General features: G+C 37.2%; 1 protein-coding gene across 12 annotated transcripts in view; it reads right to left on the reverse strand.

Moving 5' to 3' along the window:
* Positions 1-10,033, reverse strand: part of AGBL3 (ATP/GTP binding protein like 3) — a 71,074-nt gene extending 61,041 nt beyond the window's left edge. For 3 of the 12 annotated variants that reach the window (XM_036328615.1, XM_036328627.1, XM_036328618.1), the window contains exons 1-4: positions 9,614-10,033; positions 8,255-8,358; positions 6,792-6,846; positions 3,905-4,090 (exon numbers count right to left, since the gene is read on the reverse strand). In XM_036328615.1, coding sequence (XP_036184508.1) covers positions 3,905-4,090; positions 6,792-6,846; positions 8,255-8,314 — 301 coding nt within the window. In that variant the 5' untranslated portion in view covers positions 8,315-8,358; positions 9,614-10,033. Of the gene's footprint in view, positions 1-1,309; positions 1,363-3,541; positions 3,701-3,904; positions 4,091-6,791; positions 6,847-8,254; positions 8,359-9,613 lie in introns of those variants that run through there. The other 9 variants (XM_036328626.1, XM_036328624.1, XM_036328623.1 and 6 more) reach the window with 8 other exon arrangements.
* Positions 10,034-17,346: the final 7,313 nt, after the last annotated feature.

Genomic DNA, 17,346 nt, shown 5'->3' on the forward strand with positions numbered 1-17,346 from the left:
GAAAAATCCCCCAAAGTCAAAGGATATTATAATAATTACAAAAGAATACTTTGACCAAATCTTTGTAAACAAATGAAAAGTTCTCCATAGAAGCATTATGTTTCTAGGAGAATACAAATAATCAAAACTGTCCCTGAAATAGAACATCTAAACAGAACTAACAAAGAAGTTTTACAATAAAAATATTCTCTGTATATCTAAAATAACAATAACAAATATGTCCAGACTGTTTTAGGTGAATTCTATCCAACAGTTAATTACAGTATTATTCAAACTGTCCTAGAAGAGGAGAAATTCTTCTACAAGGAAGAATTTTGAATAATATTTATACTAAAACCTAAAAAAGTACAAAAGCTAGAAAAATATAAATTCTTACTTATGAATATTAAAGCAAAAATCCTATATAAAATATTAGCAAATAGGCTTTAGCAACACACAAAATAATACACAATGACTAATAGCAGTTCATTCCATGGCCAGATGGCTCAGTTGGTTGGAGCATTGTCCAATGCCTCAAAGAAATGGTCAGGGCACATGGCAACATACCTAGGTTACAGGCTCGATCTCTGGTTGGGACACATAAGGGAGGCAGCCAAATGATGTTTCTCTTCCTCTCTCTCTCTCTCTCTCTCTCTCTCTCTCTCTCTGCTCCCTCCCTCTCCCTTTTCCTCTCCCTTCCTCTCTCTCTAAAATTAATAAAAACATCCTCCAGTGAGGGATAAAATACATATATTGTAATGTGTCATAATGAGAAACTTAAGATACTTTCTCTCTGTAAATATTGAAAGGCATTTAATAAAATTTAGTAATTATTTCTGGGTAAATTTTCTTAGTAATAAAGAATAAATGGATACTTCCTTAATAAAATCAAATTTAATTCAAACCATGAACCAATATTTTGCTTAGAGAGAAAACACTAAAAGCATTCCCATTAAAATGAGGAACAAGATGAATATAAAACTTTAAATGTTTTTTGAAAATACCAGTCAATGCATTCAGTCAAGAAAAAGAAGTATGATATACACAAACTGGAAACGAGGAGATTTAATTACATTTTTCCTTGATGATATAATTGTATAAAAACACATATGCAATAACTTAAAAACTAGAAATAAGAGTTGGGTGGTTTCAAAATTAATACACAAAACTTTCCTCTACAAAACAAGTTAGAAAATAATATGCAATAAAGATTTTATGTAAAGCAACAAGATAAAATACCTAACAATAAAACTTAGAAAAAGTGCAAGAAAAAAATTTAAAATTGTACTAAGGAAGATAAAGAAAAACTAGGGTAAATCATGAAACATACCTTGTTCTTGGTTAGGAAGATGCAATATTGTAAAGATGTCGCTCTTGCTTAATCTATAAATGTAATGTGATCACAATAAAGTTACCAGGATTAATTTTGGGACAACTAGGAAAGCTTATTTTAAATTTCATATAGAAATACGCACAATAAGGCCAACTATAATAAGCCAAGAAGTTGGAAAACTTTTTAAAAGAATAAAAGGAACGATGGGGAACTAAGTTTGCCACCTAACAAAATTTATAGTTTAAAAAATATAGCATTAAAGGTTTTGAGTCACCATGAGTAGACAGGTTAGTGGAATAGAATATAATTCAAAATTAGGCCTAGGAATTGAATATATAATTGTGGCATTTCCAACCAGTAGAGAAAAAATTATTTAATAATTTTGTTGGAATAACAGGTTAGTTAATAGAATTGGATTGGGAGCTCACTTCTTTCATCCAAATGGTTCCTGATGCTAAAATATTTTAATCACAAAAAATACAACTTGAAATGTGCTAAGAGAAACATAAGATTTTCAAAATCCAGAAGACAGAAAAATGATTACATAAAAATTAAAATTTTCTGCATGAGAAAGATAAAAGGCAAATGACAAACTGAGAAAAAGTATGCAACATACATAACATTAAGCTAATCTCATGAATATATAGAGAGCATTTAGAGATCAAGAAAACAAAAAGTTCAACAACAAAATGGCAAAGAATTTTATCAGATTACATAAAAAGTCAATAAATGTATCTGTTGGCTATTTGTGTCTTCTTTGGAAAGACATCCATTCAAGTCCTTAGTCCATCTTTTAAATCTGGTTGAGTTTGTTATTGAGTTGTAGAAATTCCTTATATATTTGAGAGATTAACTCATCAGAAATATAGCTTGCAAATAATTTTCCTAATCCACAGGTTGCCTTTTCACTGTATTCTTTCCTTTACTGTGCAGAAGCTTTTTGTTGTCCCACTTGTTTAGTTTTGCTTTTGTTACCCGAGCTTTTGATGTCATATCCATGATATCATTGCCAAGAACAATGTCATGAAGCTTTCCCCCTATGTTTTCTTGTAGGAGTTTTACAGTTTCAGGTCTTATGTTTAAGTCTTTAATACACTTGAGTTGACTTTTTGTATGGTGTAAGACAAAGGTCCAATTTCATCTTTTGCATGTGGATATTAAATTTTCTCATTTGTTGAAGAGACTATCCTTTCTCCATTGTGTATCCTTGACAGTCTTGTCAAAGATCAGTTGAACGTATATATGTGGATTTACTTCTGGGCTCTCTATTCTGTTGATTGGTCTGTATGTCTGTCTTTATATCAGTACCATACTGTTTTGATTACTGTGGTTCTGTAATATATTTTGAAATCAGGAAGTGTGATGACTCCAGCTTTGCTCTTCTTTCTCAAGACTGATTTGGCTATTTGTAGGCTTTTATGGTTCCATATAAATTTTACAGTTGTTTTTCTATTCCTATGAAAAAATGCCATTGATATTTTGATAGGGATTGCACTGTCAAAGTCACTGATACTCAGGGAAATGTAAATCAGCACCACAGTGAGATATCTCACACATGTTTAGGCTATTTATTTATTTATTAAACATTTTATTTTATTTTATTTTTTTAATCCTCACCTGAGGATATCTTTCCATTGATTTTTTAGAGTGGAAGAGAGAGGGAAAGACAGAAATATCAGATGTGAGAGAAACACATCCATTGGTTGCCTCCTGCACACGCTTGACCAGGGCCTGGGCCAGGGAGGAGCCTGCAACCAGGTACGTGTCCTTGATCGGAATCAAACCCAGGACCCTTTGGTCCACAGGTTGACACTGTATCCATTGAGCCAAACCGGCTAGGGCTAGAATGGCTATTTAAAAATACAACAACAAAATAAGTGTGGCAAGGATGTGAACAAAAATTGGATTGAATTGAAATGTAAGTATAAATGCACACCAGTTTTCAAAGACTCCATATAAAAAAAGAACATAAAATATTTAAGATATATTTGGGTTAAATAAAAAATAGTTTTGAAATCAATTCCACTTGTTTCTTTTTAATCTTTTTAAATGTGGCTACTAGAAAATTAAAAATTACATATAAGTGGCAAAAGTAGGTTTACAATTTATTATTTATTAATTACTAGAGGCCTGGTGCATGAATTTGTGCATGGGTGGAGTCCCTAGGCCTGGCCAGCAATCGAGGCCTATTGGGGGGCTGGCTGGCCAGTGGGAGGGGCTGCGGGTGGTTGGCCAGCTGGCCCTCCCCCCAATTGGGGTGGGATGGCCCAATCGGGGGTGGGGCTGGCTGGGGGTTGGGGGGAGCCAATTGGGGCCCAGATCGGGCCAGTTGGCAGCTGCAGTGCGGTCATAGCAACCGGTCGAGCTCCCAGTTGGTTGAACTCCCACCTGGGGGGACAATTTGCATATTAGCCTTTTATTATATAGGATTGTATTATATTCCATACAACCTACTTTTCCTACCCCTGTATGGCTCATGTTATACTTCTGTTGGAATGACTATTCTAATACTGGGAGTTTCCTCATTAAAATTAAGGTTGGCAAAGTAAATTTACTAGTATGTTTAAATCCCCAAAACTGCTAAGAACCTACCAATATGCTGGACTTTTTCATCAATGACCTCACAGTGGTACGGCCACCGTGTTGGGCTCAGTTCACCAGAAGAAGAGACACCATATAAATCTCGTGGCTCACGAAGACGTGGCACCCATCTCCCTAGCTGGTATTCCAACAGTATCTGTGTAGTCCGGGGGAAAAATGGGTCAGTGATGGAGTCAGCTGGAAAAAGATTCAAACACAATCATGAGTGTTAAGAAGCAAAACTCCAATTGCTATAATTTTCAAAATTGATTCTAGAAAGAGAGAGAAGGGAGAGAGGGAGAGAGGAAAAGAGGAAGAGGAAAGGAGAGGGAGAGGGAGAGGGAGAGAAAGTAACATCGATTTGTTGTTCCACTTATTGTTGCGTTCATCGATTGATTTTTGATTGTGCTCTGACTGGGGATTGAACCCAGAACCTTAGTGTATCAGGATGGTGCTCTAACAAACTGAGCTACTCAGCCAGGGCAAATCCCTATAACTTTTTTATATGTTCTTTTTTTTCCCCTTCAACACCATTAATTTGTGAATATCTGTAGATATAATTATAAATATCTTATAATTTATGGCATTTAAAAAATAAAAGTACTAATGAAATTTTTTAATAACTTATCTTCACGATAGCTAAAGAAAAGTTGTATGCCGAAACCAGTTTGGCTCAGTGGATAGAGCGTCGGCCTGCGGACTGAAGGGTCCCGGGTTCGATTCCGGTCAAGGGCATGTACCTGGGTTGCGGGCACATCCCCAGCATCTAGTATTCCATTATGTGCAGGAGGCAGCTGATCGATGTTTCTAACTCTCTATCTCTCTCCCTTCCTCTCTGTAAAACATCAATAAAATATATTAAAAAAAAAAAAGTTGTTATTAAATACTATAAATTATACCAAATTGTCACTGCTACTCCAAAAACATTTTAGATTTTGAAAGGGATTGCATTTGTTTCTTGCAGCTTTTTTAGCCAACTGTTTACTGTTCAATCTTCTTAACCTTAATCACACTGAGGCAACTATTTGTCTAATAGGTTAAGTACACCCACCAACCATATTTTCTCACCACCTACTGGAACTATGTTCTCTAAGGTTGTTATAGTGAACTTTCAGTCAAAACTTTTTCAGTTCTCATTCTAGGGCTACTGTGTGACACAACCCCAGGAGCATAATTCACACAGAATAAGATGGAGTCGTCCCAAGTAGACAGCGCGGAGGCTCTCTCTCCGTTTCTATTGGGTAACTGGGGCCTCAACCTGATGTTGATAATCACCTTTCCTTAAGATCATGTCCCTTGTCTTTTATGATGGTACACTTCCTGGTTTTCTCTCTACCTTTTACATACTTGGTTCCATTTGTCCCACTGACTCCTCTTGCTTTTCCACCTCTGAAACATGGCTTTTAACCTAAATTTAGTTCTGGGTTATTTTTGTATAACAGCAGATAATTGGACTAGGAGTCAGTCAAACTGAGTTCTGTTCTACCACTTTGTTTCTACATGATTTTGGTTGGCCAATGAAGCCTCTTTGAACATAAATCTTATTTACTACTTGTAAATAAGAAATACTACCTTCCATTGCTACTTCTCAAGATTGTTATATAGATCCATTTATTCAATAGACAGTTATTAAGCATCTAGTATTCCATTATGTGAGTAGATCATACTTTTGTCTAATTTACAGTATGATTCAAAAATGGCAAGGCAACTATTTATGAATTAGTAAATAAAATTAGATTCATACCTCATATGATTTGTAAATGTAAATTTTAGAGAAATGAAATACCAAAATTCAAACAAGTACAAAAAAGTACTTGAAGAAAACTTTGATAATTATATTGATGATCTTAGAGTAGGGGCCTTTGTAGCTTAAACAGATACATAAAAAAAAGAGCCACAAACGAATAATGATAAATAACATTAAAATAATTCCAAACAATGAAAGCAATGTAAACAAAGTTAACAAGGATTTCTATGAAAGAGCGATTCATAACACAAGGGAATATAAATAGACAAGCATATGAAACAATTCTCAATTTCTTTAGCAACCAAGGAAATGTTAGTTAAAACAGTGAATTTCCTCCTTTTTATCAACAGACGTTTTAAAATTTTAAAAAGAAAAAAAAGGGCGGCAGGAAGTCCACAAAACAGTACTACAATTTTTTTAGCAAACTATTTACTGTTGAATGTTCTTAAACTTCTTAAACTTAGTCACACATTTTCTATGACTATGGGTATAGATATGTGTACAAATACAAGAAAAAATTCTAGAAGGGTAAACACCAAACTGAGAATAGTGGTTATCTCAAAAGTGAAGATTTGTTTTAGGATGGCAGTGAAAAAGACAATAATAAAAAATAATGAAGGTCTTATCTTCAATTTCAAAATATCTGTGATAGATATATGAATATTTGGAAAAAATATTTTAATGTATTTGAAAGCACAATTCTAAATGTATAAATTCTAAACAATCAAGCATTCATCAAGATGCCCACATGCACATGTAAATTTGCTAATGAATGACTTTAAGGAAACTCTACATAGGCATACTTAAAGATGCAGTGCCAAAACACTGTGCCCATTATAAGTCCAGTTATACTGTAAATGCATTTAAAGAATTGGTTATTTAAAGAAATGCCAAGGCAAATTCTTGTATTAAGTTCTTTATAAACTACTGACCATTTTCATTAAAATCAGGTTTATCTAAAACAAATCTTAAAAGTTTTAACTCCAAAAGATTCTTACAAAAGTGAATACATTTCTTTCCTTATCCAATTAACAGAATAATAATTCCCTATATTATCCAAGCTGACTTTTTTCTAGTTTCCTTATCTTAGTACTTTTCCTCCACTCATATCCTATCATAAAGAGAAGGGAGAATATATGGATAAATTCAAACCTGTTAAAAGTGCACATTGGCGGAGATCTTCAAATTTCACGTAGGTATCCTCATCCTAAAACAAGAGAGTTTAAAAACATTTCTCTTTTAAAAACCAACAGCTTACAAAGCTAGAAATTTTTTACAACTAACAATTAAGTGTATGTGTTTAATCTTTAATGGAAAAAATTAAAGGATTATTATAGCTACTGGTCTCAAAGCACACACTTCAACTATCCTGAAACCTTAAAGTTTTCACCTTTCATTCCTCTTCTTCCACAGGGTAAGGTCTACTAATAACTGTAGGGAAGAAATAAAGTTTAAAGATTCTTGGTAAGCTTAGCAAAACAATCTAAATCAGTGGTTCTCAACCTTCCTAATGCCGCGAACCTTTAATACAGTTCCTCATGTTGTGGTGACCCCCAATTTCATTTTTACAAATTGATCATAATTAAAGCATAGTGGTTAATCACAAAAACAATATGTAATTATATATGTGTTTTCCGATGGTCTTAGGCGACCCCGGTGAAAGGGTCGTTCGACCCCCAAAGGGGTCTCGACCCACAGGTTGGGAACCGCTGATCTAAATTAAGAAAAAGAAACAAAAGAAGAAAAGAAACATAGCCCTGGCCTGTGTGGCTTAGTTCGTTGGGCATCATCCCATGCATCAAAAGGATGTGGGTTCAATTCCAGGTCAGGGCACATGACTGGGTTGTAGGATCAATTCTCCTGTAGGGGGCGTGCAGGAGGGAGCAGATCCATGTTCCACTCTCACATGGATGCTTCTCTTTCTCTCTCCCTCTCCCTTGCTCTAGCTCTAAAAATTAATGAGTATATTTTTTAAAAAGAACATAAATGCAGAAGGCCATAGACTTAAAGGGTTATACATCATTTTGGGGAGCTTATTTGGGGACCTTAACTTAAATATATGATAATTTATACTTTACTAAAAATAAAATGTGATGAAAACATCTCACAAATATTACTAGAACCAGACAAAATATTTTTAAATACTGCATTTTGTTTTTTCCTCCTTTTTCTTCTTCCATGTCCTGGCCTTTGTTACATCAGAGCCACACTAAACCTATTATGGAGCTACACAGTAGATTTAAAACATAGAAGGTTCCAGTATATGATACATATTATGATGAATACAGTACACTCAGTACATATAAGAAAGTGGACAGGGAGTATAAAAACCCCTAATAATGATTTAATACACATATTTTAGTAAAAGTCAGAAGAATCTTATCCAAACTTTTTTCTCAGAAAAAGACAACCAATATAGGTTCTTTCTAGATGGGGCATACTGTACACAGTAATATCTCGGCTTTCAATCAAATTACTTCCCAACTTCAATGACAGGTGATTTAAACATCCAATTGATTCTTACATTCAATTGGTTTTATAATACTTTTACTGGGAATCTATATAACACAAGTTTTATCTCAAAGTAAATTAAGATAAAGTTGAGGAAAACATACTGATTCATCTTCATCACTGATTGTTCTATCTGAATAGTCTTCTTCTGAATCTTCTGACATCTCTTCAGTATTGGGCTCGATATTTCTCCTTTTGAGTAGGTGGGCTGTAAATGGAAAACAATTTCTAAGGTCTTTACTGACAGTTTTTAAATTAAAAGTGTTTATTACATTGTATGAGTATCCAAAATACATTCTATTGTATTTAATTAAGTGACAACAGGTTTCTTTTAAAAACTAATTTATTAGGACACGGTTAAATAAACCTTCAGTTTCAAAGATTTGAAGAAATTTTTCATTTCTATGAGAAAGAGACCACATCACAATAAAAGACAAATCAAGTAAATAATTTAAAAAGAATTTATAGGGTACACGACAAATCATTTACACCCTGTATTTACAATTAAATACCAGAGAGCAATAGCAAGTTCAGAATAATCCTGAGACATTAAAAAGATCACAAATCTTTTAAATTACAGTTACTTATTCAGGCAATGAAATGTAGCAATAAATTTTGTTTTCTACTTAATTTTCAATTGACCAGCAGTTCAGAGGCCGACAACAGACTCTTTATATTTTGGCTACTATTCCGTAGATACTGTCTCCGTTCTAATATTCAATTGTATGTGTCTTAACTGACATCTCAATAGCTATCAGAAGGTTGTACTGGCGACGGCCATTATCCCTGCGATGCAACTATCCTCCCATTACTGAGACAATGAAATAATGCAAGTTCCTTGTCAAAGATTCTTTGTTGTTGTTGTTTTTTAGATCAAAGGAATTTACCAATTCCCAGTCTATTTGTTTAAGCTCCGCTCTACACAAAGTGTGTTTTGGAACAAGACTACATATAGAAGAAAGTCCAAGCTCCACAGCAAATTACTACAGATGCAACAGAGGAGTCTGCTTATTAGGACCTGCAACACGAAGAGACTGAAGTTTCAGCCCCGGGGTCACCACGATTCCCAATATGGGAAACTGGATTGGCATAAATCTGATTCTATTTCCTCCCGTGAGCATAGGAGGCAAACCAATGTAAGGCAGGGCCAGGGTCTTACTGTCTGGGTGGTTCCTACTAAATGCGATTCTTGCTAAATGTTAAAATCCAGGTACACTACTCTGCACATGTAACCTCATGAGCCTGACTGGAGCCCAGCCAGGTAAGCTGACCCAACAGCGAAGAAGAAATGAACACGTAATTAACTCAACAATGTATCTAAACCAGAGCTGAGCCTGCCTCCAGGGGGACGGAGCGTTGGAAGCGCTACAAATAAAACCAGCGACACCACCTCCTCTCTTTCTTGAACAGAACACCCACGCAGCCAACTCCCTGAGCAGGGTCACAGTTGCCATTGTGCTCACCTGCGACAGGGGAAGACCTGGGCTTCAGGAGAGCCGCGCTGATTGCCTAATGGGCACTCCGCGCGCGTTTCTTCCACGGCCGAAGCGGACGAGGCAACACCCGCGCCCCCACGCCCAGCCAGCCAGCCAGGCCTGCGGGCGGGCTCGACGACGGACTTCCTCGGGAAAGGACGGTGAAGCACAATTCCGGAGGTCAACGAGGCCCTCTCACGCTCACGCTCACGCCTGGAAGCCGCGGTGTGGGTAGGAGCTCATTTCCCCCGGCGCGTGTGTCCACGTGTGCTCGCTTCCCGCAGGGGGCGCCGCGCCGCTGATCTCCTTTCCTTCGGAACCGCGCGTCACTGTCCCGCCTCCGTCGGCTCCTCCTCCCCGCCCCCGCGGGTAACAGCCCAATGTAATCCCGGTCCAGTTTAGCGGCTCTAGCCACGCCCTTCACCCGGAGGCAAGGCCACTCGTTACCAGGGCAACGGGACCACCCTCGCGAGACTTCAGAAAGCCCTGGGGAATTACCTAGCGAGTATTGGCGAGAGAAGGACCCTGGGTGGGATTTGGGCCAAGAGGAAGGGAGACCCCGAAGGATGATGGGAACTAGGGGCAGAGGGAATCCCGTTATGGGTGGAAAGTAGTGCGGTTGGTGGGGTGGGGTTGGCAGGAAATTTAGGAGAGGAGAAGGCGGAACTGTGATTTGTTCCTAGGTTCTATACCACCGGGAGGCTGTAGAGCAGTGATTCTCAACCTTCCCAATGCCGAGACCCTTTAATACAGTTCCTCATGTTGTGGTGACCCCCAGCCATAAAATTATTTTCGTTGCTACTTCATAACTGTAATTTTGCTACTGTTATGAATCGTAATGTAAATATCTGATATGCAGGATGTATTTTCATTGTTACAAATTGAACATAATTAAAGCATAGTGATTAATCACAAAAACAATATGTAATTATATATGTGTTTTCCGGTGGTCTTAGGCGACCCCTGTGAAAGGGTCGTTCGACCCCCAAAGGGGTCGCGACCCACAGGTTGAGAACCTTGTTGTAGAGCTTACTGGTCAAGACTAGTGCTTTGTTGGTCTTTATTTGTACCCCACACTGAGTTGTGTTCTGCACAATTGTGTGACTAATGATCTTTATTTGATTCAGAAATGAAAAAATGTTCTCATTAAATACTTGATAGAGGAGTCATAGATACACTAGGGTGAGCTCTCAAGGTTCTTATCAGCTCAGAGATTCTTTAAATATAAAAATCGTTAGGTAACATATTGAACACATTATCTGGCAGGGCACTATGCATATCACTTCACATGTATTGCCTCATCTAATTAAATACGAGCTTCCCATTACAGGCTTGGACATGATTCCTGTATATCCCAACTTGATTTTCTCCTGATCTTTAGCTCTGGTGGATAATTGAATGTATTTGGAACAGTTTTCAAAGTAGTATGGCTAGGAAAAAAAAGTCTTTAGATGTTTGGTTCCTACCTGGGTTATTATATGTCATGAGATTTGTAATATTGTAGAAATGGAGATAATGGATTATAGCAAGTTTGAAAGTAGAATAAAGGTCGAAGCATTTTGGCTTAAGCATGGAAATGGTCCATATCTTTAGATTTTGTAAGTTTCTGAAAAATAATTGGATTTTTTTGAGGTCAGCAATTTAGAAGTTTGGACCTTCCAGAAAAAGAAATAGATTAGATAAAGCTCTCTTGAAAAATAGTTACCAGTTATAATTGTACCTTGTTTTATGCCATACATGTTACTAAAAATGACATGCACAGATAATTTTTATATGGAATCTATTTTTCTGTTGATTTTAGAGTCATGGTTGTGAGCCATAAGATGTCAGATGTACAAGGGTGAAGCTCCAAGAAATTATCTAACCAAATTACACAAGAAATTAATAGCTGAGCTGGGACTTAAGTCTCATGATTTTTAGTCCAAATACTTACATGGTCATATTTCAAGTAATCCTACAGAGAAAAAATATTTTAGTGCCTAAAAATACTTGGGAATTTAACAAACTTTGAAAAATCATAATTCTTACATTAATTCAACAAGTATTTATTGAATGCCTACTACTTGTCAGGGACTGTTCCCAGGGTAAGGTGATTGCACGAGGTTATATTCTATTAGGAGAAGACAGACAAACCGATTGAAAACAAACTCCCAGGTGATGATAACTGATATGGAGAGAAATAAAGCAGGGAAAAATTGAGCATGGGGAGTGAGCTGAGTGGGTGGGCCTTGGTGCAGGAGTAGTTCTTCTGATGGGGTGTGCAGAGAAGCTTCTCTGACCAGGGGACATTTGAGCAGACACCTGAAGCAAGTAAAGGCATGAGCCATGTGGATGTCTAGGGGAAGACCTAGGGAGGCAGGGGAAGCAGAAAATACAAAGGCTCTAAGAGAAGACCAGTGTTATGAATTATACCAGGCAGTACTGTTTAGTCAAAGCTTGGCTAAAGTCAGTATCATTTTATTTTTTTTAATGTATTTTTATTGATTTCAGAGAGGAAGAGAGAGATAGAAACATCAATGATGAGAGAGAATCATTGATGGGCTGCCTCCTGCATGCCCCCTACTGGGGATCAAGCCCAAAAACTGGGCATGTGTCCCTGACTGGAATCAAACTCAAGACCCTTTAGTCCGCAGGCTGACACTCTATCCACTGAGCCAAACCAGCTAGGGCAGTATCATTTTAAGGAGGGAGATTTCTTTAGGACATTTTTTCTGCCCCAAATAAATTAAACATGGTTTTCTTAAGCACCTGCTTCTTCTTCTTCTTTTTTTTTTAATTTAAAAAGAAATTTACTCTCCTGCCCAGCCGGCCGGCATGGCTCAATGGTTGAGCGTCCACCTATGAACCAGGTCACGGTTCAGTTCTAGGTCAGCGCACTTGCCTGGGTTGTGGGCTCAATCCCCAGTGTGGGGCGTGCAGGAGGAAGCTGATCAATGATTCTTTCTCATCATGGATGTTTTCTCTCTCCCTCTCTGAAATCAATAAAAATTTATTTTAAAAAATTACTCTCCTATTACAGATAGTAGTATATAGTAGAGATGGAATTATTTGCATTTAGGTTAAAGTGGAGGTGAGGCCCGGAGTGAATTTCCAAGGACTTTCTGTTAGTCTAAATTTTTGTTTCCCTTCCCCATAATCTTATCAGAGAAGATTACTGGACAGGCTCACCCCTAGAGCAACGTTTCCTCTAAGTTTTGGTGAATTTATCGACTCAAGCCTGCAGAATAAAAGAAATATAATAAAAGTAGAGTAAGAAAGAAGGAAAAGAAAATCCAAAACAAGACTCCAAAAGGCACAATTATTAGTGTGGGAATCAGGAGGAAACTTCACTTTGGCAACATGGCCAAATGTAAGTTGAGTTAGGACTATATTTTATGTAATTATATTATTTTGAATTAATTGAGCAGAGACTTAAATGAGAATGTGAAGTGACTAGGACAGAGTTATTTATGACATCACAGAAGTTAGTGGCTATGTGGCTGTACAGGTCTGGTCCCATTTTGGTTGAGGAAGACATACTAGGTTAGTGATGGTGAACCTTTTGAGCTCGGCGTGTCAGCATTTTGAAAAACCCTAACTTAACTCTGGTGCCAGGTCACATATAGAAATTTTTTGATATTTGCAACCATAGTAAAACAAAGACTTATATTTTTGATATTTATTTTATATATTTAAATGCCATTTAACAAAGAAAAATCAACCAAAAAATGAGTTTGCGTGTCACCTCTGACACGCGTGTCATAGGTTCGCCATCACTGTACTAGGTCCTGGGAACCCTGGGGTCCCCCATCTATTACCCATTTTGGCCTTCCTCAGACTATCTGGGTCTAGGATGGCCTAGTATAAGGCCAAACCTCTCAAAATGTTTCCAAGCTCAAATTGAGAAATCTGTCCCAGCTAGTCAACTAACCAAGACTCAGTTCAAGGCTCATCCCCACAGTGAAGTCTTTCCTAATCCCTCTATCATTGGTAGAATTAGTTTGTAGAATATGTCTAAATTTGGGGACCACAGGGAGGCATCATTCTCCTAAACACTTGGAAATGGGATAGTAACAATGCCCCCTGCCTACTCTACAAAAAAATGGATGGAATAAATCACCTCAAAGGAGAAAGTATAGTTCCCAGGGTCAGTGCGAAGTCTCATGACAAAAAACATGGTCTCTCCCTCCTCCCCCAATAACTGTCCCAGAACTGCAATGGTGAAGTCCCCCCCCCCCCTTTTTTTTTTTTTACAGAGGACATGGTAAGATTCCATAACTTTTCAGCTACTAAAAGTTTCATTTTGGCACTTAAGATTTCATTCAGTGATTTGGTATTAAGTACATTTTAAACTTCAATTTCAAAGTCAATCAACCTCCCTCTTTCTCCTCACCCCTCAGGCAACCTAGATGTGTCCCCAGCTCTGGTGGTTTGGGAAGTGGGAGGGAATTGGTGTTTTGCTATTTACACCTATCTCCTCTTTTTTGTAGGTACCAGTTCCTGTTGTCTTAGGATGAGCAGGGGCTGGAGAGGAAAAGGGCCGAGTTGAAGTCTACAGTATTGGTCTCGAGTGCTGTTCTTGCTCCGTGTCTGTGGGCTTCATGAGGAGAGTGTTGGCTCCAACCTGCCCAACAAGGGGCTTTCTTCTAGGCATGCTCCTACACAATAACAATCTCTTGTGAGAGATTGTGGGGACCAGAGGTTAGGAGTGTGGGCTCAGGAACCAATTACCTGGGGTCAAATATTCTGCCACTTAATTCTATATAATAAAAGGCTAATATGCAAATTGACTGAATGGCAGAACGACTGCCCTAGCAGCAGTGGCAGGAGCCTCTCCTGCCTTTACAGCAGCACTAAGGATGTCCCACTGCCGGCTTAGGCCCGCTCCCGGGCAGCAGGCCTAAGCCGTCAATCGGACATCCCCCGAGGGCTCCAGGACTGTGAGAGGGTGCAGGCCAGGCTGAGGGACCCCCCCAAGTGCACATATTTCATGCACCAGGCCTCTAGTAGCTATATAACCTTGAGCAACCTTTTTAACTTCTTGGTGCTTCCATTTATTTACATGTAAAGTGGGAATAACACAGTAGTATCTATCACGTAAGGATCGCATGAGTGAATAACATACGCCTGGGACTTTGTAAGGACCCAATTAATGTTAGCTGTCATTACCATTGACTAGCTGACCTCCAAATTGATGACAATGACACCCTCTAGTACGTGGGCATCTACTTACGTTTGCTGCACTGATCCCTGCATAACTATGGTGCCACCATTGATCAGGTTGAAAACCAGCTAAGGAACTAATCTTGTGCTCTATATGATTGTAGCTCTTTTACATAATTTTTATATTAGTACCTTCAGTAAGAGATTATTTTATAAAAGTATTTTTTTTTTATCTTGGTAGAAATGATCAGTTGGGACTTCTAAAACCCAATTTAATGAAACTTTTTTGGGGAACAACTTCAAGATAACAAAAGCTGACATCACTAAGAGCATGCTTTGGCAAAATTCTGCTGTGAAATCTGTATTAAAGTGAGAGGCCAACATTCTTTATGGAGCTGAGATGCAGGGCTGAGTGGATACAAGAATTATAAATCTGAGAATAAAAATGTCGAAAAACAAATTAACCCTCAGATCTCTAAGAACAGTATAAAAATTGGTAGCAGTACATCTAGCAGTTTATAAATTGAGGTGCTTTGGAAAACATCATCTTAGCACTTAACAAACACCTCTGTGTGTAGAGCACTGGATATACATCTGAGGGCACAAAAGAATTAAGGCAACTACTTTTTTTATCTGATTATCCCAGGTTAAAGTATTCTCTCCTTCCTCTAAACACTGAATTATGTATTACATAATTCTTTGAAAATTATGTACTAACATTGTGATATTTTATCTCTTAAATTCTTGAATTGTTACTCAATATTTCGTAACTTTTTATGTCTGTTATGTATAATTTACTTCCCCACTAGAGTACTGTAATTGTTCCCCAGAGTGAAGGCAGGCAGCAATCTTTATGAAGACCAGATTCCTTCAAGCTCATCCTTACATTCAGGAGCAGCTCTTTGGAAACTCATAATCTGGAATTAGTTTAACAAACCCTCATCCTTGACAGATGATGATTCTTTTGCCCTCTAGCCCCATCGGGTTGCCAAAAGTCTAGCCCAGTTTCAGCTGACTCTTGTAGATCAGCACACGCTTGGAAGCAGAAGAAATCCAGGCACAAAGGCAAGAGAGAGAAAGCAACAGATGGCACATAACTAGGATGCTATTTAAATGCAAAAATATCAGTAATTACATTAAATATAAAAGGGCTAAATACTCCAGTTAAAGCTCAAAGATGATCAGACTGGATTAAAACCCAAACTCAAACCATATAATTTTCAAAGACATACATCTGAAACTAAAGGATATTCAATGGTTGAAAGTAAAGGGGTGGAAAAGTTATATTGTGCAAGTGCTAACCAAAAGAAAGCCACTGTAGCAATATTAAGAATAGGAAAAATAAAGAGGCAGAAATCTTTGCTAACCATAAATTCATTTCACAAGGATAAAATATTTTATTCACTAGGAATATATGTATAATAATCCTAGATTTGTATATGTACCTAAAACATGATCTTAAAATATGGAAAACAATATTAACAAAATTATAAGGAGAAATAGGTAAATCCATAATCATAATGGGATATTTTTATATTTTTTCTCAGTAATAGACCAAAGGAACAAAAAAAAAAAATCAGTAAGAATATAGAATGTTTGGACATGAATAAGAAGCTTGACACAAATAGACACATCATTCAAATTAAGATCTGATTCAGTCATCTTTCTTTTGTGGAAGAATACATATTTAGGGTCATGAGATCTTTTTTTCCTATCCATTCTTCCATGCAAGCAAAGATATGAAAAAGCCTCCAATACACCTGTTTCTACATCACACAAGAGACTATATTATACTCTGAATATGCACATTGTAAAATTAATTTTAATCCATCTATTTCCATCATCTTGGTATTAGTATTACAGATTGTATTCTTTGCGTTGCTTAATTTTGTGAATGAACTTTGATGACAACTATCTTATTGTCTAAACTTATTTCCATCACCTGGGTTGTTAGGACATAGAAGTAAAAAAGTGCTAAATATTTTTTAAGTTACAGTAACTTAGTTAATTCTGTCACTCTAATGGACAGGATTTAGGGACTGCTCAGGAGCTCTGGACTCACCATTTAAAACCTTTATGAGAAAAGCCTCAGATTTCAGACCAAGTAGTGCTATATAAATATGCAAAATTACTAGGTAGAAACACCTTTGGATTTAAATGTAATTGCCATTGTCTTGCTAATAGTAATATTCTGCAAACAAAGGGCATGTATTTAAAGGGTATTTCTACTATAAAAGAAACTGCTTTTGGGGAAACAGTACTGCTATCTTCGGAGCAAGAAAGGTGGTGTGTGACAATACTGGGATTGACAAGGAGGATGGAGGAACATTTGATAATTTCTTTTAAAGAAGAATTTTTAAAATCTCTCTTTTCAACCTTTCCCATACATATTTGGTGAGTTGTTAGAAAAATGCCCATAATAAGTTTTTACAAAATATGAAATGGCTTTTCTTCTTTAAAGGGCGAAACCAAGGTTCAACCTGAAGAATACATTTTGCTCTGCGGTCATCTTTATTACAACCAATATAACTCCTATAACCAATATAGCACATAAAAAAAAAACAAGTGAGGCAATGGCA

The sequence above is a fragment of the Myotis myotis genome, unplaced genomic scaffold, assembly GCF_014108235.1.
Source record: "Myotis myotis isolate mMyoMyo1 unplaced genomic scaffold, mMyoMyo1.p scaffold_m19_p_11, whole genome shotgun sequence".
Lineage (NCBI taxonomy): Eukaryota > Metazoa > Chordata > Mammalia > Chiroptera > Vespertilionidae > Myotis > Myotis myotis.